This window comes from Mauremys mutica, chromosome 12, assembly GCF_020497125.1.
Source record: "Mauremys mutica isolate MM-2020 ecotype Southern chromosome 12, ASM2049712v1, whole genome shotgun sequence".
Classification (NCBI taxonomy): Eukaryota; Metazoa; Chordata; order Testudines; family Geoemydidae; genus Mauremys; species Mauremys mutica.
The window spans coordinates 4391379-4410794 of NC_059083.1; the positions used below are offsets into that span (position 1 = coordinate 4391379).

The following is a 19416-nucleotide window of genomic DNA, read 5'->3' on the forward strand; positions in this document are numbered from 1 at the left end:
GGCTTTTTGCTTTTTATGCTTGTTATAGTTACCCTTGTAACCTTTGCTTGCTTTACCCCCTGCTTGGTCGCTATAGTCCGACGACTGGCTACCCATGTTACCTATCAGCAAATAATGACTTTATATCGGCCTGAGGATCGGCCAAGGGAAGCAGAGGAGTGGGGAAGTTTAAGCTCTTAAAATGCTTTAAGGGGGGAAAGCTGTTAGAAAAATAGGCCAATACAAGCCTGTTAGCAAGACTAGGCCCTTAGCATAAGTAGAATCAAGGCCTTTAGCATAAGTAAAATCAAGGCCTTGATATGAAAGCAGAGAGAAAAGCAAGTGTCAGCTATTATCAGTTTATGCTTGGTTTGTACTAGTTCATGCTTATCAGCTAGGCCCACGCTTGGCATAACATATGTGCAGCTGTCCCTTTTATGCTTATGGCCAAAAGCAGTTAGCCTAATGGGTCATCTTCTCATGCATGAAGCCAAAAGTAGTTAGTATGATAGGATAGGAGGTTAAAGGAGATATCTTATGTCTTCCTTACAATGATAAATGTATCCGTGCAGCTGCACCCTTATCATGATGGATGTATCTGTGACAGTTATGCATATCTTGTTCCTTTTTGATTGATATATGTATTCTATGTACTTCAATATTCCCTATAGATACATTTACAGGACCTATAGGGTCAGCCAAGTAACGCAAATAAGACGTCAACAAGGTTGTTTGTTTCGGGGTATAAAGGTAAGCCCCTCTGGCCATGTAAGGTGTGTCTCTCTCTTTGGCACGAGCCGAGATGAGAGCACCCGCTCAGCTGACCGATCAATAAAGATAATGGTACTCGTCTCTCTGATCCTCCGTGCCTCCTTGGTGTAATTGGGTAAGCTCCGGGGAGAACGGGCCCTTTTGGCTAACACACCTCAACTGCTAGAAGAGGGCCTCATCCTCCCTGATTGAACTAACCTCGTTATCTTTAGCTTGCTTCTCTCCCTGGCCCCCCCCCCCCCCCCCCCCCCGCTCTGCCCACCAGTCCCCACTCCCCTCCCAGAGCCAGGGAGAGAACCCAGGCTTCCAGGCCCCCTGCTCTAACCTTCTCCACCCCACTCCTCTTCTAGATTTGAGAGTCCAGAACCTTTTGTCATTATTCAGTTCAGGTCTGACTGTGGTACTCGCTGCAGTTTCTGTGGTAGGCCGGAGCGCACCGAGTGGCCTGGGGCTCCGTCTGCACTTGAGCTCCTGGGTATCGTGGTGAGAAACAGGAAATTCAGCATCGTGCGAGGCCGCAGCTTGTGCAAAGGAGCTGCAGATGGGGCTGGGGGTGAACAGAAGTGTTGGAGTCGGGGCGGTGTGTGATGCACAAATAACTGACCACGGTTTCCGTCCACGAGCTGGAGTCGATCTCCAGGCACTCAGCTTGCAGAGCCCAAAAATGCTTCTAGCTCTCACGGGTGCACAGAAATCTCTCCAGACCGGGGCGGGTGGGACCCACGCCTGAGTCTGCAGAGATCCTGCGCTGGTCGCTCTGAGAGGGGGGAGCCGCCCCCAGCATCATCCAGGCAGTGATGGAGGTGGGCTGGCTTAGGGGGGGCTCTAACCCACTAGACCCCAGAGCTGGGGAGAGAACCCAGGAGTCCTGGCTCTGAGCCCCCTGCTCTGAACCCACAAGACCCCACTCGCTCCCCCGTGTATGTGCAGTGCTAAGCACGTGGGTGTCACCCTCTGGCGAGCATAAAGGGCCTGGGCTGCCCAGAGGATTCAGGGGGCCTGGGGCAAAGCAATTTCGGGGACCCCTTCCATAAAAAACAGTTGCAATACTATAGAATACTCTATTCTCGTGGGGGCCCCTGCAGGGCCTCTGGGCGGCCCTGTAAAGGGCCTATTCCGGTTTGATTTTCTAGGGTTCCTTCAGAAAATGTAACTCTCTGCACCCCGAGACCAGCTCAAACCCCACCCCGAGACCAGTTCACAGAGGTTTATTCTGTCAAAGCCTCTGGGCAGGATCCGAGCTGCTGTCAAGTGGCTTCTGGCAATCCGCTGCATTGAAGCCAGAGGAGCCACAGACGACTGACACCACTTGGGGTCTGGCCCTAGAGATCTCTGAACAAGGATCACACCAGCAGCCCTGGGGCTGCTCGACAGGGGTGCCATTTGTGGGGGGGGGGCGGGGGAGTGGTCAACGGCATTTTGGTGGCAGCTCTACCGCGCTGCTTCATTCTTTGGTGGGAATTCAGCAGCTGGTCCTTCCCTCCGAGGGACTGAGGGACCCGCCGTCGAATTGCCACCGAAGACCACGTGCTGTCCCTTTCCATTGGCTGCCCCAAACGCCTGCTTCCTGCGCTGGTGCCAGGAGCCAGCCCTGGGTAGGTGGACAGATGGACAGACGGAGATGGATCTAGGGGTGGGGCAGGTGGACAGATTAAATTAGCCAGGATTTGCTGACATACCTGCTCCCCGGGTGGGGATAGGAGGACAATACTGCTCCCAGGGCTCAGGGCTGGCAGCTGGTCCCCACTCTCTGGGCAGCTCCACAGCCCAGCTCAGCTCAGCCCCAGCATCCTCCAGAAGCGTCAGCCCCAGAGGGTGGCCGGTGGAAGGCTTTGTGCTCAGCACCTCTGAGATGGCGGCAGTGAGAGGCGGGTACAAGGGATGGATGGGGGGTGGGAGTGTGCTATGCCCTGTGTGAGGGGCCAGCTGGTGCGTGTGTGCAGCTGCATCCCACTGGGAGGGAAGTGGTGTCTAATGGTTAGAGCGGGGAGGGGGGCTCAGTCTGGGAGCCAGGACTCCTCGGTTGTCTCCCCAGCTCTGAGACAGGAGTGGGGCCTAGTGGGTACAGTGGTGCTGGGAGCCAGGACTCCTGGGTTCTGTCCTCAGTCGGTGTCTCATCCTGGGCCATGTTCCTTCTGTCATTTATTTCCCACGAGGAATAACATGATTTTGAAGAAAGGAATGTTTGCGTAACAGATTTTATTTCCACACATTGAAATATATTTATTTTTTGCAACACGTCTCTCTTTCAAGCAGCAAATTCCTTCTAACCAATCAAGCCTGCTCCAGACAGTTTTGTCCTGTATAAACCAGGTAGATTTTCTCTAGAATTCGGTTTTCTGGCAGCTGACTCCGTTACAGCGTTCAATGTAGATTTGTAAATGGAAAAATATTGTCCCCTGAGGAATGACTCTGGAGAAATATTTCCTTTTCTTTACTGTTCTTCTCATACCCAAGCTGTACCGGCCAGACCCACAGACAGAAGCAGAGGAGAGCGGAGAAGTCCTGGCCCCACAGGAGCCCCCGGCTGGCGGCTCAGAGTCCAGCAAAGTCTGACGGCTTCTGAACCCAGAGCTGGGAAAATCCTGCCTGTGACCGGCCCCCTGAGCGGCTAAATCAGAGACACCTGCCCCGGTGCCGGGCGCGGCTTGGAGCCAGCACCCACCGCGGGATCCACTGAGACGCCTGGGAAACAGAACAAGAGCGTCACCGAACATACTGGGGGGAAACGCTATGGGGCTGGAGCCCTATAAATAACAGAGAGAGACTGATTCCACCAGGGATGGAATGCAGCCACCTCTGGGGTAGAACGTGGGGGCTGGTTATACAGGGACCCCTCACCCAACGCTGAGACACAGCCCCTCTGCGGTAGGGTGCAGGGATTGTTTATACAGGGACCCCTTGCCCGGTGCTGAGAAGCAGCTGGCCCTGGGGTGGGGCAGGGGCTGGTTACATGGGCATCACTCGCATAGTGCTGAGAAGCAGCTGGCTCTGGGGTGGGGTAGGGGCTGGTTACATGGGGATCACTCGCATAGTGCTGAGAAGCAGCTGGCTCTGGGGTGGGGCAGGGGCTGGTTACCAGCACACGTAATGATGCCATGTAACCATTTGGGACAGGAAGTGAAGGCAGAACCCGTGTGGAGCCGGTACCGTTCCAAGGCCACAGGCTGAGGATGATTCCCAGGGAGAAGAGAACGACGAGCGACAGGGAGATGACGGCTCGGTAAAAGAGGGTCCCCGAGTCCCGACAGAGCTCACGTCCCCCTGGAGCCCCTAGACAATAGAAATGAGGGGTTAGGAGATCCCTGGGATGACGCCCCCTAGAGGGGACAGGCCCCGTGCCCCATTCCCTGCCCCCGACTCTCACCAGTCGCACTCTGGTGTCTCCCCATCACTCTCAGCTCGGTGCCTCCTCCCATCCCTGTCTCCCCACGGTCGAGTTCGATGCAGCACTGATAGAGGCCAGAGTCCCGCTCCTGCAGCTCAGCCAGGGTCAGCGTCGCCTTCCCCTGTCTGTGCTCGTCCATCCTGGACACACGGAGCCGCCCCCGGTAGAAGGGGTGGTTAGAATCCAGCTCCAGATCCTCTGCGGATCCCCTGAGCCAAATTATCTTGGCTCTGCTGCCGTTTCTGTTCTGGAAGGTGCAGCTCAGGGTCACGTTCTCCCCGGCTGTGGCGTGGAGGGACCTGGGCTCCTGAGAAACTCTCAGACCAGCTAGGGAAGAGGGAGAACCCGCATCATACACCGGGCAGCACCGTGCGGCAGGAGAGACCCGTCCTGGCCCTAGAGAGAGTGTCAGCCGCTGTGTTCCTGTGTGTAGAGCTAAACGTTCACCTCTCGCTAGCTTAGTAGCAGTGTCTGTCTCTCTGATCCCGGATTCTCCTTGATTCATCCACCCATCCTCTGACCCTAGGTCCATCCATTCTCCAGTCCTGGAGCCATCCATCCATTCAGCTATCTAGCCACCCTTTCAGTCTAGATCCACCTGTGACCTTGTACCCCATAATGCTTCATGGAAATATGCTTATGAATGTATCTCTGACATAACTGGAGTATGTTTTATGCTACATACGCCATGTAACAAATCTCTGCAACGGTTATGAGCCACTGAATCTATCCATCCTATTTGTATACATGTGTCATTTTTGTATTCAAAGTTATGAATATTGATTGTGTACTTGTTTGATTTTAAGTAGCCTCAGTAAGGCCTGTGGTCAGCTTCTTAAGAAATTAATTTGCAAGTTAAGTGCCCAATCAAGAAACTCTTAACGGACAATGGAAACTTGGAAGGCTCCAATCCACATAAGAAGTCTACCAAGGTAGCATGTGAACAATGGCTGCCACCTGTAAAGTCCTGAGTCATGCATGGACACGTGACTTGCCCATGTGACTCCAAAACGCCATCTTGTAGCTGGATTTCTACATGGGGAAGGGAGGGTGTCCACCCTAGGACCAGCTCCAGGGGTATTGCTGCCCCAAGCAGCAAAACAAAACAACACCCCCTGCCCCGCGTGATCGCAATCTGCGGCAATTCAGCGGGAGGTCTGTCGCTCCGAGTGGGAGTGAGGGATCCTCTGCTGAATTGCCGCCGAATAGCTGGACGTGCTGCCCCACTCCAGAGTGGCCGCCCCAAGCACCTGCTTGCTAAACTGGTGCCTGGAGCCGGCCCTGGTCCACCCGCAAGAGAGGAACTATATAAAATCCTAGGAGACCCCTCCATTTTGTCTTCAGGCTGGCTCAAGAGATGGTCTCTCCACCCCAAAAGGAAACCTGAAAGAAACTGGAGCAAAGGGCAGTAACGACAGGGCTGGGAGTGATTCCTGGACCCAGGCTAGAAGGAGGCTAGTCTGTAAAAGAAGCTTCCTGGAACCTCTCGGCGGGTGAGATTTCATCTGTGATCACTTTCCTATGGTACTAGGCTTAGATTTGCATGTTTTATTTTGTTTTGCTTGGAAATTCACTTTGTTCTGTCTGTTATTACTTGGAGCCACTTAAATCCTACTTTCTGTATTTAATAAAATCACCTTTTTACTTATTAATTAACCCAGAGTACATATTAATGGCAGAGGGAGGGCAAACAGCTGTGCATCTCTCTCTGTCAGGGTTATAGAGAGTGAACAATTGATGAGTTTACCCTGCATAAGCTTTATACAAGGTAAAACGGATTGATTTGGGGGTGGACCCCATTGGGAGCTGCCTGGGTGTCAGGTGCTGGAGACGGGAGCACTTCTGAAGCTGTTTTCGGTTAAGCCTGCAGCTTCTGGGGGACGTGGTTCAGACCTGGGTCTGGGTTGCAGCAGGCTGGCGTGTCTGGCTCGAACCAGGCAGGGCACTGAAGTCCCAGGCTGGCAGGGAAAACGGGCTTAGGGGTATCTCAGAACATCAGCTGGCAGTTCCCAAGGGGTTTTCTGTGATCCAACCCGTCACACCGTCTGTCAATTCAGCCATCCAGCCTCCCTTTCTATCCCTCCTGCCCTCCGTCCACACTGCTCTCTCTGTCCCCAGAGAAGCGCTGCAATGCTGGAGACTGGATACACCCAGTTATTTCTTCACCCCAACAAGAGCCATTACCCCGAACTCCGTGGCAAACTCACCCGGTTTCTGGCCGGACGCGTCGAGATTTGGGACCAGCGCTCTCTTGCAGCCGGCTGGAATTTCTGCAACAGCTTCGTTTGAATTAAAAATAAAAGAACTTAGCGCAGTCAATGCACAAATGAATGACCCGACCACCCAACAGCCCCGGGTTGGCTGTTCTGGGAACAGAGCTCACGTCCCCCTGGGACTCTAGACAAGAGAAATGAGGGGTTAGGAGATTCATGGGCTGGCACTCCCTGGAGGGGAAATTCCCCATTCCCCGCCCCCCTGGGCCAGCCAGTCCATGCCCTTGGGGCCGGATTGGAGCCGATGCCCCCTAGAGGGAAAGGCCCCGTGCCCCAAGGCCCCCAAGTCACCTCTGCCCATCACAGTCAGGGTGGTCCCGGTGCCCTTCGCCTGCTCGCCCTGCGGGTAGGTGATGTAGCAGTGGTAGAGACCCGAGTCCCTCTCCATCAGCTCCGACAGGGTCACCGTGGCCTCCGCCCGGCCCTGCTGGTCCCGCTGGCTCTGGGCCAGCCGCCTCTGGTAGAAGGGGTGGGCGGGATCCAGCACGACGGCCTCCCGGGAGCCCCTGGCCCAGGTGACTTGTGTCCCGGTCTGGTTGCGGCTGTGGAAGGTGCAGCTCAGGGTGACGCTGCCCCCGGCTGGGACGCTCGCCGTGGGGGGCAGCTGCTGAACCCCGAGACCTGCAGGGAGCAGAACAAGCCACGTGACAGACACAGGGCAGGGACTGCGCTTCTGTCCCGGGGCGCTGGCTGCATCCGTCTGTCTGTCCCCCTGGCCTTCCCACAGCAGAGTCTGTGTGTCTATCATCTATCGCTCGATCGCTCTACCCAGCCCGAGACCTGTCTGTCCTCAGCACTTTCCATCCATCCACCATCAGCTTTGTGCATCCGTCTGTCCTCAGCTCTGTCCAGCTGTTTGTCCATCCATCCACTTGTTTATCGCCTGCCCCACCCAGCCATCCTCAGATCCATCTGTTCCTCTGTCCATCCACTCACCCACCCATTCTCAGCCCTGTCCGTCCAACCATCCATTCATCCTCAGCTCTCTCATTCATCCACCCATCTGACCTTATCTCCGTCCGTCCACCTGTCTGTCCATCCATCCGCTCCTCTGTCTGTCCTCAGCTCCACCTTGCCATCCATCCAGCGTCTGGCTGTCTTCAGCTCCATCCATCCATCCACCCTCAGCTCCGTCCAGCTGTCTTCAGCTCCATCCATCCACCCTCAGCTTTGTCCATCCCGCTGTCCTCAGTTATTTGTCCTTCCCTCCATCCATGCTCAGTTCTGTCCGTCTATCCATGCATCTGCCGCTAACCTGCACCACCCGTTCCCCTCCACACCCCACTACCCATGAGCCCCAGCCTGCAGCCCCGGGAAGCACACCGCATTTCAAGGCAACGCAAGGAACCGTGCGGACTTTAGAGCACTTAGGAGAGTCAAGTTTTAAAGAGGAAGCTGGTCTAAACCTTAACGATGGTAGGGCAGACAGTCCTCTAGAATAAACCTGTCCATCCCCTGCACGTATTCCCCTATCTATCCATCCATCCATCCCTCTCTCCCTATCCATCCATCCACCCCCAAACACCCCTTCCCCTCTATCCCTCCCCCTCCCTTTCCATCCATCCAGCTAGCCATCCTCAGCGGTCTATGTATTCTGAGATCATGTCTCCATACCCCTATGGGAGGGGAGTAGGGGTCTAGTGGGTTAGAGCCGGGGGGCTGGGAGTCCAGGACTCCTGGGTTCTGTCTTCATTCCCCCCATAATCTGAGCTTGTCTCACCAGCTGCTATGGAGGGGATGATGAAGTCGATAAAGCAGATGATGCTAGGGGCTGGCAGCCGCCCCATGCTCTCCACGGGCTGGGAGTCGCCCCAGGAGTCACAGACCAGGACTGTTGAGCAGACGGGACCCAGGGACGGCATGTAACGGCTGCTCCGGAGCGAGCAGCCCGGGCGCTTGATGGAAACTCTTGTGGCTGGCGAGGGGGAGGCGCCTGCTCAGATACCAGGCAGCCAGGAGGTCACTGGGCCTGTGGGCAGGTGAGTGTGAAAGCGAAACTGACCAGGGCTGTTGCGTTCAGCAGCAGGACGGGCTCATTTCTGCATCCCCAGGGCCCCCGGCCTCACTGATGCAGCCGCTGGCCGTAGGGCTGGGGCACCCCATTGGTGATGGTGTCCTTATCGCTCCGTGGGTCCCAGCCCCCTCCCACTGCCCCAAAATGATCCCCCAGTGGATCCCAGAGGAGGAGATCAGTGGAGATCAGCGGTCCCAGGGGCAGCTGGGAGCTAGGTCTGAGAGGCAGAACCATCAAGGGGTTTCCATTGTCAGGGCAGAGATCGGTGCTCGGGTAGAGCTGGAGGTGACAGGAGTGCAGAAGGAAAACAGCATGTGAGGGATGGAGAGAGAGTGAGCGAATTACAGGGAGAAGGGCACAGAGCTATAGCCAAATAGAGAGTGTATTACAGATGGATGGATAGATGCAGGGCCTTACCTGGTGAGGCCACATCTGGAGTATTGCGTCCAGTTTTGGGCTCCCCACTACAGAAAGGATGTGGACAAATTAGAGAGAGTCCAGCGGAGGACAATGAAAATGATTAGGGGACTGGGGCACATGACCTACGAGGAGAGGTTGAGGGAACTGGGGTTATTCAGTCTGCAGAAGAGAAGAGTGAGGAGGGATTTGATAGCTGCTTTCAACTACCTGAAGGGGGGTTCCAAAGAGGATGGAGCTTGGCTGTTCTCAGTGGTGGCAGATGACAGAACAAGGAGCAATGGTCTCAAGTTGCAGTGGGGGAGGTCTCATTTAGGAAACACTATTTCCCTAGGAGGGTGGTGAAGCACTGGAATGGGTTCCCTAGGGAGGTGGTGGAATCTCCTTCCTTAGAGGTTTTTAAGGCCCAGCTTGACAAAGCCCTGGCTGGGATGATTTAGTTGGGGTTGGTCCTGCTTTGAGCAGGGGGTTGGACTAGATACCTCCTGAGGTCTCTTCCAACCCTAATCTTCTATGATTCTAGCTACAGACTGATCCATGGATGGACGGACAGAGGGCCCTACCACAGACAGATGGATGGAGTGGTGGAATGGATGGAGCAATGGGTGGATGGATGGAAGGAAGACTTTCTCCACATACAGATGCATGGAGCAATGGTTGGCTGGCTGGATAGACAGAGGACCCTACCACAGACAGATGGACAGAGCGAAGGATGGATGGATGCAGACAGGGCCTTCTCCGCAGACAGATGGACGGGATGAATTACTGACAGACAGACCAAAGGCGCGGAGGACGGATCGATCCATCCATCCTGCCGCATTCCACCCTCTTCCATCCACCTCCTCCTGCTAGTAAAACACATGGGGCCAAACCGACCCATGGAGGAGCCAGGCTGATCCATGGCAGCAGGGGACGCACATGCTCACAGATACGTACACAGGCCTCTGTTACGTTTAGTAGCACAGGCACACACCTAACTCTCCTCCCCCCCTTATCCGGCCCATCTCAGAGGTGCTGACCACAAATGCTTCCACCGGCCCTCGTAGACTGACGCTTCCGGAGGATGCTGAGGCTGAGCTGAGCGGGCCCTGCGGAGCCACCCAGAGAGTGGGGACCATGGAGCAGCTGCAAGCTCTGAGCCCCGTCCTCTGCATTGTCCTCCTCATCCCCGCCTGGACAGCAGGTATGTCAGCAAATCTTAGCTAGCTAACCTGGGGGTCAGTCCGTCTACTCCACCAGGTCAATCTGTCCATCCCTCCCCGTCCCCACAGCCATATCTAGCCATCCCCATCTAGCTCATCTAATCCATCCATCTTTCTTCTGCAGTATCCCTCCAGCTTTCTGTTATCTATCCATTCACCCATCCTTCCCTCTATCTATCCATCCTTCTGTTAGCTCTCCATCCATCCTTCCATTGACAGTATCTGTCCCTCCATCCTTCCACCCACACTATCTATTCCTCCCTCTCTCCTCGAGATGTCTCTAATCTCTCGCTCCCCACACAAATCTTTAGCATGCTGCAAACAGAAAATGTGGAGCAGGGTAAACTAGACTGGATTTAATATCGGATTAGCCAACCCGGGGCTTCTGTGCAGACTGGATCATTCATTTCCTTACTGAATGTCTCACGACTGGAGAGTGCGAGTTAGGAGATCCCACTCTGTGCCGATCTACTCAGAATACAACTTGTTACAGCCCCCAGCTCTTCTAGCTCAAGCTGTAGCAACTTGTGCTTTCAGATGTTGAAGTCCCCAGTTCAATCCGCAGCATGTTAGCCAAGGTGGCGGCCATCAGAAACGCACTCAACTCTTCTCCTGGACTTTAAAGCTAAAAGGTTCCTTCCTGATTCCCTACTCTGACCTCCTGCACATCGCAAGCTACAGAACCTCACCCACCCACTCCTGTTTTTGCATTCAAATGAAGCTGTCGCAGAAATTCCAGTTGGTTGCAAGAGAGAGCCGAACCCAAATGTGGGAGCATCTGGCCAGAAACCAGGTGAGTTTCCTGCACAATTCAGGGATATGGTTCTCAATAAGGTGAACACATCACTGGATCTGTCCAGCATCTAGGATTGCAGATCTTCCCTGGAGATAGATAAATCGATGTTGATCTAGGGAACGAGGAACAAAAATGGAGAACAGATGTGAATTGAGAGACGTGGGTCTAGGAATGAAAGGTTGGATGGACGGCTCTAGACTGGAGAATGGCTGGATGGGTCTATAGATGGCTAGAGCTAGGATGGATAATGGATGGGTGGATCTAGGGTCAGAGTATGGATGGATGAATCAAAAGTGAATCCAGGAACAGAGAGACAGACACTGCTACTAAACTAGAGAGAGGTGAAAGTTTAGCTCTGCACATAGGAACACAGCAGCTGACGCTCTCTCTAAGGGCCAGGACGGGTCTCTCCTGACGCCCGGTGCTGCCCGGTGTATGATGCGGGTTCTCTCTCTCTTCCTTAGCTAGTCTGAAAATTTCTCAGGAGCCCAGATCCCTCCACGCCACAGCTGGGGAGAACGTGACCCTGAGCTGCACCTTCCAGAGCAGATATGGCAGCAGAGCCAAGGTGCTTTGGTTCAGGGGCTCTGGAGAAGACGTGGTGCTGGATGCTAACCACCCCTTCTACCAGGGGCGACTCCATGTGTCCAGGCTGGATGAGATCAGTAAGGGGAAGGCGACGCTGACGCTGTCTAAACTGGACAAGAGAGACTCTGGCCTCTATCAGTGCTGCATCGAAATCCACAATGAGACGACAGGGATGGGAGGAGGCACCAATCTAACAGTGATGAGGAGAAACCAGAGTGTGACTGGTGAGAGTCGAGGGGGGCGCACCTGGGACCCGTCCCCTCTAGGAGGCACTGGCGCCAATCCGGCCCCAAGGTTGGGGATGGGCTGGCTCTGGGAGCAGGGAATGGGAGATGGGGCTGGCTCCAAGCAGGAGTGGAGATCAGGAATATCTGACCAACGCCCATGCTGTGGGGGGTGGGGTGGGGGTGTCAGGTTTATATTAAACAATCTCCCGGCCGATTCGAGGCGGCTTTTCTGCCAAGTTGTCGCTGGTTGCAGCTCTGGCCTGTCTCACATCCTGTCAGCATCTCGAGGTGAGAGAGGGGCTCAGAAACCCAGACCCCCACTTCTCCCGAGAGCCACAGTTCGCCCAGAGACGCCTCTCTCTTCTCTCGCTATTGGCCCAGGTTGGCTCGGAGCTCTTTGGCCTGCTGCAAGTGAGGTTATGACCCGGCCCCGGTGACTCACTGCGGGAAGATCAGACTCATGCCGGCAGCTGCGAAGGGCTTTGCAATAGGCGCCGGTGGAGACGGGGGAGTTTTTTTGCAGAGTTTGTTGAAGAGGAAGTTAGTTGTTTAATGCAGGAGTGAGTGAGGGAGACACAACCCCAGAGCCAGAGAGGCACACGGAGCCCCAGAAATCAGCCACCCACAGCCCCATAGACATGCAGCCACAGACCCAGAGAGAGACCAGAACAGCCCCTGACCCACATGGCACCACCACGCGCTCTGCTGCACCAGTCACTTGGGATTCTCTCCCGTTGGTCCCATGTATGAATGGAGGTTGCCGGCCATTAGCCCAGACCCCAGGAGGGCAGCTGGCCACTAACACGCTGCACCAACATAACCGGACCTGCCTCTGTGGCCTCCATTTGGGAGCAACTCCACAGACATCACTGGGGTCACTCCAGATTCATTGAGATCAGAATCCGGACTGACTCCATTGGTGTCGGTGGGCTAACTCTGGATTCACACCAGAATCACTTAAATCAGTATTCGGCCCTCATTCCTTTGGCATCAGTGGGGTCAGTCCAGATTTACATCGGACTCACAGAGATCAGAATCCAGCCCTGACTCCGCTGACATCCGTGGGGTCGCTCTGGATTCACACTGGGGTCATGGAGATTAGAATCCAGAGTGGACTCCATTCACTGCAATGGAGTTACTCCAGATTCACTTTGGGAGCTCTGAGATCAGAATCCAGCCCTGACTCCACTGGTGTCAATGGAGACACTCTGGATTCACACCAGGGCTAGTGACATCGGAATCCAGCCCTGACTCCATTAGCATCAGCGGAGTCACTCTGCATTCACACCGGTACAGTACCAATGAGATCAGAATCCAGTGCTACAACAAAATACACCGGAAATGGCTTTCTATGGCTCTTCCCAGGAGAGATTCTTGCCACAGGAAACATTAACCTCCTTCCTTTTATTTAGAGGACAGAAAGGAAATGAAGCTGGACGCCAGCACAGAACTCACCATCTACAGAGCCACGATTGCTCTGGCAGGCGTCAGCATCATCATCTTAGTTACCGCCCTCCTGCTGCGCAGACGCACAGGTATTTACTCCTCCTTCCGCACTCACTCCACCTGCCCGTTCTTCCGGTGTTCAAAATGTACTTCTCTTCCGTCCTACTGGTGCAAGGGGGAACGGGAGCCCCTGATCTACATTCTCCAGTCCTCTGTTCAGTTCCTACACCTCCAGTCATCTCTTCCAACAATAACCCAGGCCTCCTTCTTTCCTCCCCAGCAGCCTCCCCAGACACCCAACAGCAGCAGCCGGCAAAGGTGAGACCATTCAAATTGGAGCCTGAGTTTAACTGGGTGGTGGCGTCAGTTTCAAGACAGTGCTGACGCGTGGTCCGTGTGACTCTGGTAGAAACCTGACCAGTGGAACACGGGAGAGGGTTAGGGGTGCGTTAGCCGTTAAATATTACAGTAACGGAAGCTGCAAAAGTACCAGATTATCTATCATCTAGACCAGTGGTTTTCAGCACTTCAGTGGGTGCATCAATTCATCTACATATTTGCACAGGTTTACAACAGGCTACATAAAAAATACCAGTAAAGTCAGTACAATCTTAAAATTTCATACAGCTTCTTGTTTATACTGGTCTATACACTCTACACTGAAATGTAGGTACAATATTTATATTCCAATTGATTTCTTTTAGAATTATACGGTAACAATGAGCAATTTCCCAGTAATAGTGCGGCTGTGACACTGTTGTATTTTGATGTCTGATTTTGGAAGCCAGAAGTTCTTAAGTGAAGTGAAACTTGGGGAATGCGAGACAAATCAGACCCCTGAAAGGGGTACAGTAGCCTGGAGAGGTTGAGAACCCCTGATCTAGACAGACAGACGTGCACATGGGGATAGGCAGACATGTATGTACATACAGACCACTGTGCACAAAGACAGGTGGATAGATCGAATCTCAACTTGCAGCCCCTCTGCTATTCCAGCCCTGGGCTCCCTTCTCTGCACACAGTCTGCCGGTGCCTCTCAATCCTGACCTGTGTCCACTTTGTGGGGGGTCTCTCTGAGGGCTGAGTCACACCGGCGTGGGGCTATGTGTGCTGGGGACAATAGCACACACGGATCCCCCAACACACAGCCAGGGGTCTCCATTTTACCCATTTCCCCCTTAAATGCACTCACGGGGCTGGAAAGACGGCAGCGGGAGATGGAGCTTGTGTGACTTGATTTGTGTCTTCAACAGGGGCACAGCAGAGCTGGTGGTAACGCGAGCAAGGATCTGCACTACGCTGAGATCACTTTCAAGGCTCCGGCTCACACAGAATATGCTTCCGTCCGGACCCAGCGGCTCTGAAGAGTCAGATCTGACTGTGAAGCAAAGGGAGATGCAGGGAATGGCAGGAGATCCCTTCATCACACAACCTTGGAGGCGTCTCCCACAGTTAGTGCTGTCTATGCACAAAGCCTGTTGCTTCTGGACAGTTACTTACAGATGACCGTAGTGATAGATGTGTGAGGCTTTGGGCCAGATCCCCAGCTGGTGTCAATCAGCCGCTCCTCTGGGGATGTTGATGGGATCAGAACCCCAGCTGGTGTGAATTGGTGTCACTCCTCTCAGCAAGAGGGGAGGTACAGTTCAGCCCAGGAACCTGGCCCACAGAAAACTTCCAAGTGGTGCCCATGGGAGTTGTAATTCAGGTACCACATTCTCTATGGGCATGCTCTTTGGAAGAACTACATCTCCCATGATGCACCATGTTCTCTTCTCTGGATGAGGGGTGGGTGTTATAGGAGTCCCTAGCAGGGATGCATCATAGAAGATCCACTCTGGCCCAAAGAGAACAAGGCCCTGGAATGACAACTCCTACACGGCCCTGCTTTGAATCAAAACAATTCAGTTTTTGAGATTTCGCCCCAACATTGAAATTCTCTGCAGAAAACAATCAATGATAGTGTAAAATGTAATGTGTTGAAATTTTCCATGGGGGGGGGGGGGGGAAATCCTTTTCTCCAGCCAACTCTAAATCTGAGATTACATTTTTTCCCCCCTGCTGCCTCTTTCTTGAAAGAATAAAACTGACCAGCAGAAAGATGTTTCTAGGTCACAACCAACTTGATGGCTTCTGCTGGGTGTTAGTACAGCCACGTAGTGGGCTGTGAGCGAATGAGTTTCTGTGTCTTTATCAAACAAAAAATCAAAGAGACCGAGAGTATGAGGTCAGGGTTTGTGAACAAAGCAGAGGAAGCATCAGCAGCAAGAAAAGGCATCTGGAAGAAATAAAAGGTCCGTTTTGTTGACTTTACAAAAAAATAAAAAAGAAAGGTCTGGACACTGATCTCAGTGACCCTGAGCTAAATCCAGATGTCAATGGAGGCAGGGCCTGGTTCTGCCCTCACTGAATCCAGAGTGACACCACCTGAGTCAGGGAGACATGGGGTAAATTTGGAATGTAACAGAGAGTCAGGGCTGGAGTCTGATCTTAGAGTAATTAGGAAATCCAGATTGCTTTGAAAGGGGTAATTATTAAAGACCTAAAACAATCAGTGAGGGACCATATTTATTCTCTCTCAAAGATTTCTGATCAAACAGAATCCTGACAACAAGTGAGGAGACTGGTTGCCCCGCACCAATCAGTGAATGCAGCAAAATCCCCAGAGATCCAAAAGTCCTGCTGGTGTCTTTTCCCACCCAAATATCTCACTGCTTTCTAAGCGGAAGGGAGAACAGAGCACAGGCCACATTCCCATCATTGAATTATCTCCTCTTGGGTTACAGGAACGAGAGCTTCTGCGCATTGCTTTGGTCAGCAGTTCTGGCGTTCTAAGACCCTCAGGAGTGCAGAGATGTGTCTCTTCCCTGATCACAACTGGCCCTTTAAGACAAGTGAGGTCATATCATCCTGCCAATCCAGGAATCCAATAGGCCAAATGCTTTAAAGGGCTGTAGGCTCACTGGTTAACGGTACAGCAATGCCACTGAGATGCCCACGGTTAATGGTCAACATTGTGTTAGGGGTTGGCGTCCAACCAGTCAAGGAAGTCAACTGGCTGAACACTTTCAAGGACCGTGCATGTATTGTTAATGGTGCACCACAGAGATGACATCACAGTTTAAAGGTCAGCGTTCATGTAGACATGAGGGATCTGATTGGCTAAACAGTTTCAGAGGCTGTAGGTTTGTTGGTTAACGGTACAGATGTCAGAAGTACCACAGGTTGAAGTTCCTGGAAGGGACCCCATCTGGTTAATCCAATTGGTGACACCGTTTTAGAGTTATTGATTAGTCACTGTGGGTTAAATGTCAGGCTTTGTGTAGACACACCATCCCGGCAATCCAAATAGCTGAATGGTTATAGGGGCTACTGATCATGAAAGGTTAAAGGTCAAAGCTCATGACGGTGCACCATCCAAGCAATCCCAGTACCTGAATGACAACAGGTGCTGTTGATCCCAAGAGTTCAAAGGTCAAGGTTCATGTAGGTGCGGAGGTCACGCTCCCAGGCCTTTGCTTTGGCCTCTCTGCGACGGGCCTCTCTCTTCCCCACTGTAGCTGCCCGTTCCGTCCTAGGCTGCTTCTTGGGCCATGCCACGGCACTGGGGTCATTGGCGTTGAAGTGGGTGACCTTGGGCCGGAGGTCGCTACGGAAACCCAGGCCCTTCTGGTCCCTCTTGAGGACAGTCTGGACGGGGAATTTACGGCCGGTGCCCTCAGGCCCCAGCCCAGCCTCGCAGTCCCAGCCCCCCTTGACCATGAGCTGGAAGCCAACGTTGCTCTCGGGGATGTGGTAGCGGGTTGGAGGGAGCGGGTCGCGCCGGTTGAAGAGGTGGGCAGTGGAGCGTTCGTGGAGCTCCACGCTGTCTTCACTGTAATGTGTCTGGCACACGGTGCAGTATTTCCTCTCCACTGGAGTCCTCCTGCTGGGGAGACAACAGGGTCAGCAGCTTCCAGGATGAGCATACTGGTTGACTCAGGGAGGTGGGGAATGGGATGTGGGGCCTTTCCCCTTTAGGGGCCGCTGGTTCCCATCCAGCCCCAAGCTGGGGGAACTGTCTGGTTCAGGCATGAGAGGAATGAGACATGGGGCCTTTCCTCTCTAGAGGGTGCTGGCTCTGATCCAGCCCCAGGGTGGGGGGACTGGCTGGGTGCAGGGCAGGGGAACAGAAGACTCACCTGGCCATCCTCTCCTCTGGCTGAGCCGTTTCACGCTCCTGAAGGATCCTCACCACGTCCTGGTGCCCGGCTTCCTCGGCTAAGTCCACCGCGTCCCGCCCCTGCGACTCGCACACTCCCACCCATGCGGCTCCCCGGGTCAGCAGGTACCTCACGGCCTCCCCCTGGCCTGCGTAAGCGGCACACATCACCGCCGTCCAGTAGTAACCGTCCCGGTAGTTCACATCACACCCCTCCTTCTCCAGCAGCCGCCGCAGGGTTCCCATGTCACCCTCCTGGGCCGATCTCAGCAGGAGGTTCCCTCTACGAGGGTCCGTCTGCTCTGGCCGGGCGATGGGTGGCTCAAGCACCCTGGAGTGCGTCAGTGGAGCCTTGCGTTTCCGTGGGAGGCTGGAGCTCTCGCCCGAGGCCAGGAGACTCTCGTAGAAGCTCCGGGCGTCCTCGCCCTCCCCGTCCCCCTCCTTTTCCCGGCGGTTGGCAGGGGAGCCGACCTGTTTCCGGAGGTGCCCATCCTTCCAGCAGTCCGACTGCTCCCGGGCACGGGTGAAGGTGATGAGCTGGGGGCCGTGGTTCATGGCGGGCGGTGGAGACGGGGGATGGAGGTGGGTCACTGGGCAGGATCAACCTGTTGGGGGCAGGAACAAAGTCAGCAGATGAAGGGCACTGAGTGGTGATCCTCACTGGGGGCACTAGCGTCCTCGGGGGAACAGAGGGCAGGGCCATGGGGGTGGGGGCAGGTCTGGCTCTTGGGGGTGCAGGGCTCGGGAGGGTGGGAGATGGGGCCAGGTCTCTGGGGGATGTGTGGGGGGCAGGGGTCTCTGGGGGCCAGGGGGAGGGGCAGGGCTAGGTCCCTGTGGTCTAGTCCAGGGCCCAGATGGTGAGGGGAGGGGTGGGACTAGGTGTCTTGGGGTGGGGCCCTAGGGGGCAGGGTTAAGTGTTTGGGGGGCAGGGGAAGGGTTGTGACCCTGAGGGGTGGGGCCAGGGCCCTGTGGGGGCGGGGCTACAGTTAAGTATGGAGGAGGCAAGGGGACCCTGTGGGGCGGGGCTGTGACCCTGGGGAGGTGGGGGGCGGGGCTGGGCCCTTGGGGTGGGGCTAGGTCCCTGGGGGGCAGGAGCAGGGCTGTGACTCTGAGGGGTGGGGCTGTGACCCCAGGGCAGTGGGGGCGGGGTTAAGTGGCTGGGGGGCAGGGGAAGGGCTAGGCCCTTAGGGGCGGGGCTAGGTCCCTGGAGGGAGCGGGGGGGCAGGGTTGTGACCCTGAGGGGCGGGGCCGGGGCCCTGTCGGGGCGGGGCTAGGTCCTGGGGTAGTGGGGGCGGGGTTAGATCCCTGGGGGGCAGGGGAAGGGCTGGGGCCCTGAGGGGCGGGGCCAGGGCCCTGTGGGGGCGGGGCTAGGTCCTGGGGCAGGGGGGGCGGGGTTAGGTCCCTGGGGGGCAGGGGAAGGGCTGGGGCCCTGAGGGGCGGGGCCAGGTCCTGGGGCAGGGGGGGCGGGGTTAGGTCCCTGGGGGGCAGGGGAAGGGCTGGGGCCCTGAGGGGCGGGGCCAGGGCCCTGTGGGGGCGGGGCTAGGTCCTGGGGCAGGGGGGGCGGGGTTAGGTCCCTGGGGGGCAGGGGAAGGGCTGGGGCCCTGAGGGGCGGGGCCAGGTCCTGGGGCAGGGGGGGCGGGGTTAGGTCCCTGGGGGGCAGGGGAAGGGCTGGGGCCCTGAGGGGCGGGGCCAGGGCCCTGTGGGGGCGGGGCTAGGTCCTGGGGCAGGGGGGGCGGGGTTAGGTCCCTGGAGGGCAGGAGCAGGGCTGTGACTCTGAGGGGCAGGGCTGTGACCCTGGGGCCCTAGGGGGCGGGGTTAAGTGTCTGGGGGGCAGGGGAAGGGCTAGGCCCTTAGGGGCGGGGCTAGGTCCCTGGAGGGAGCGGGGGGGGGCAGGGTTGTGACCCTGAGGGGCGGGGCCGGGGCCCTGTGGGGGCGGGGCTAGGTCCTGGGGCGGTGGGGGGCGGGGTTAGGTCCCTGGGGGGCAGGGGAAGGGCTGTGACCCTGCAGGGGGGGGCTAGGCCCCTGGGGCGGTGGGGGGCGGGGCTGGAGCCCGGCCCCGGCCTTGACCAAACTCCCGCTCCCCTTGGCCTTCACCCAGAAGCCTCCGGGCCCGA

At 55.7% G+C, this 19416-nt stretch overlaps 3 protein-coding genes across 4 annotated transcripts; 1 reads left to right on the top strand and 2 right to left on the bottom strand.

Annotated features, from left to right (window-relative positions):
• Window positions 1-3361: 3361 nt before the first annotated feature.
• On the bottom strand, window positions 3362-8932 carry LOC123345824. The gene is made up of 6 exons (XM_044982880.1): window positions 8132-8932; window positions 6703-7032; window positions 6346-6417; window positions 4118-4465; window positions 3643-4023; window positions 3362-3435 (listed from the first exon to the last, which is right to left on the bottom strand). Exons 1-6 carry the CDS (start codon window positions 8271-8273, stop codon window positions 3362-3364), a joined length of 1347 nt encoding a protein of 448 aa, XP_044838815.1. The 5' UTR covers window positions 8274-8932.
• LOC123344825 lies at window positions 8319-15100 on the top strand. Its single transcript, XM_044981302.1, has 7 exons — window positions 8319-8390; window positions 9852-10025; window positions 10766-10837; window positions 11305-11652; window positions 13068-13190; window positions 13382-13419; window positions 14355-15100. The coding sequence occupies exons 2-7, from the start codon at window positions 9959-9961 to the stop codon at window positions 14463-14465; spliced, it is 759 nt and encodes a 252-aa protein (XP_044837237.1). The 5' UTR covers window positions 8319-8390; window positions 9852-9958; the 3' UTR covers window positions 14466-15100.
• On the bottom strand, window positions 14584-17983 carry GPANK1 (G-patch domain and ankyrin repeats 1). Of its 2 annotated transcripts, none has more exons than XM_044981300.1 (2): window positions 17283-17983; window positions 14584-17029 (listed from the first exon to the last, which is right to left on the bottom strand). In XM_044981300.1, the coding sequence occupies exons 1-2, from the start codon at window positions 17855-17857 to the stop codon at window positions 16570-16572; spliced, it is 1035 nt and encodes a 344-aa protein (XP_044837235.1). In that variant the 5' UTR covers window positions 17858-17983; the 3' UTR covers window positions 14584-16569. The 2 variants fall into 2 exon arrangements, with proteins under 2 accessions (XP_044837235.1, XP_044837236.1); XM_044981301.1 differs by having other exon boundaries at window positions 14584-17026; window positions 17283-17977.
• Window positions 17984-19416: the final 1433 nt, after the last annotated feature.

Coding starts and splice junctions, on each gene's coding strand:
- LOC123345824 (XM_044982880.1), bottom strand. CDS start 8,273: ATGCCGTCCCTGGGTCCCGTCTGCTCAACAGTCCTGGTCTGTGACTCC. Junction 6,418..6,702: donor CCTGACTGTGATGGGCAGAG/GTGACTTGGGGG, acceptor ATTCAAACGAAG/CTGTTGCAGAAATTCCAGCC. Junction 4,466..6,345: donor CGCGTCCGGCCAGAAACCGG/GTGAGTTTGCCA, acceptor CCTCTTCCCTAG/CTGGTCTGAGAGTTTCTCAG.
- LOC123344825 (XM_044981302.1), top strand. CDS start 9,959: ATGGAGCAGCTGCAAGCTCTGAGCCCCGTCCTCTGCATTGTCCTCCTC. Junction 10,838..11,304: donor AGCATCTGGCCAGAAACCAG/GTGAGTTTCCTG, acceptor TCTCTTCCTTAG/CTAGTCTGAAAATTTCTCAG. Junction 11,653..13,067: donor GAGAAACCAGAGTGTGACTG/GTGAGAGTCGAG, acceptor CCTTTTATTTAG/AGGACAGAAAGGAAATGAAG.
- GPANK1 (XM_044981300.1), bottom strand. CDS start 17,857: ATGAACCACGGCCCCCAGCTCATCACCTTCACCCGTGCCCGGGAGCAG. Junction 17,030..17,282: donor CCAGAGGAGAGGATGGCCAG/GTGAGTCTTCTG, acceptor TTGTCTCCCCAG/CAGGAGGACTCCAGTGGAGA.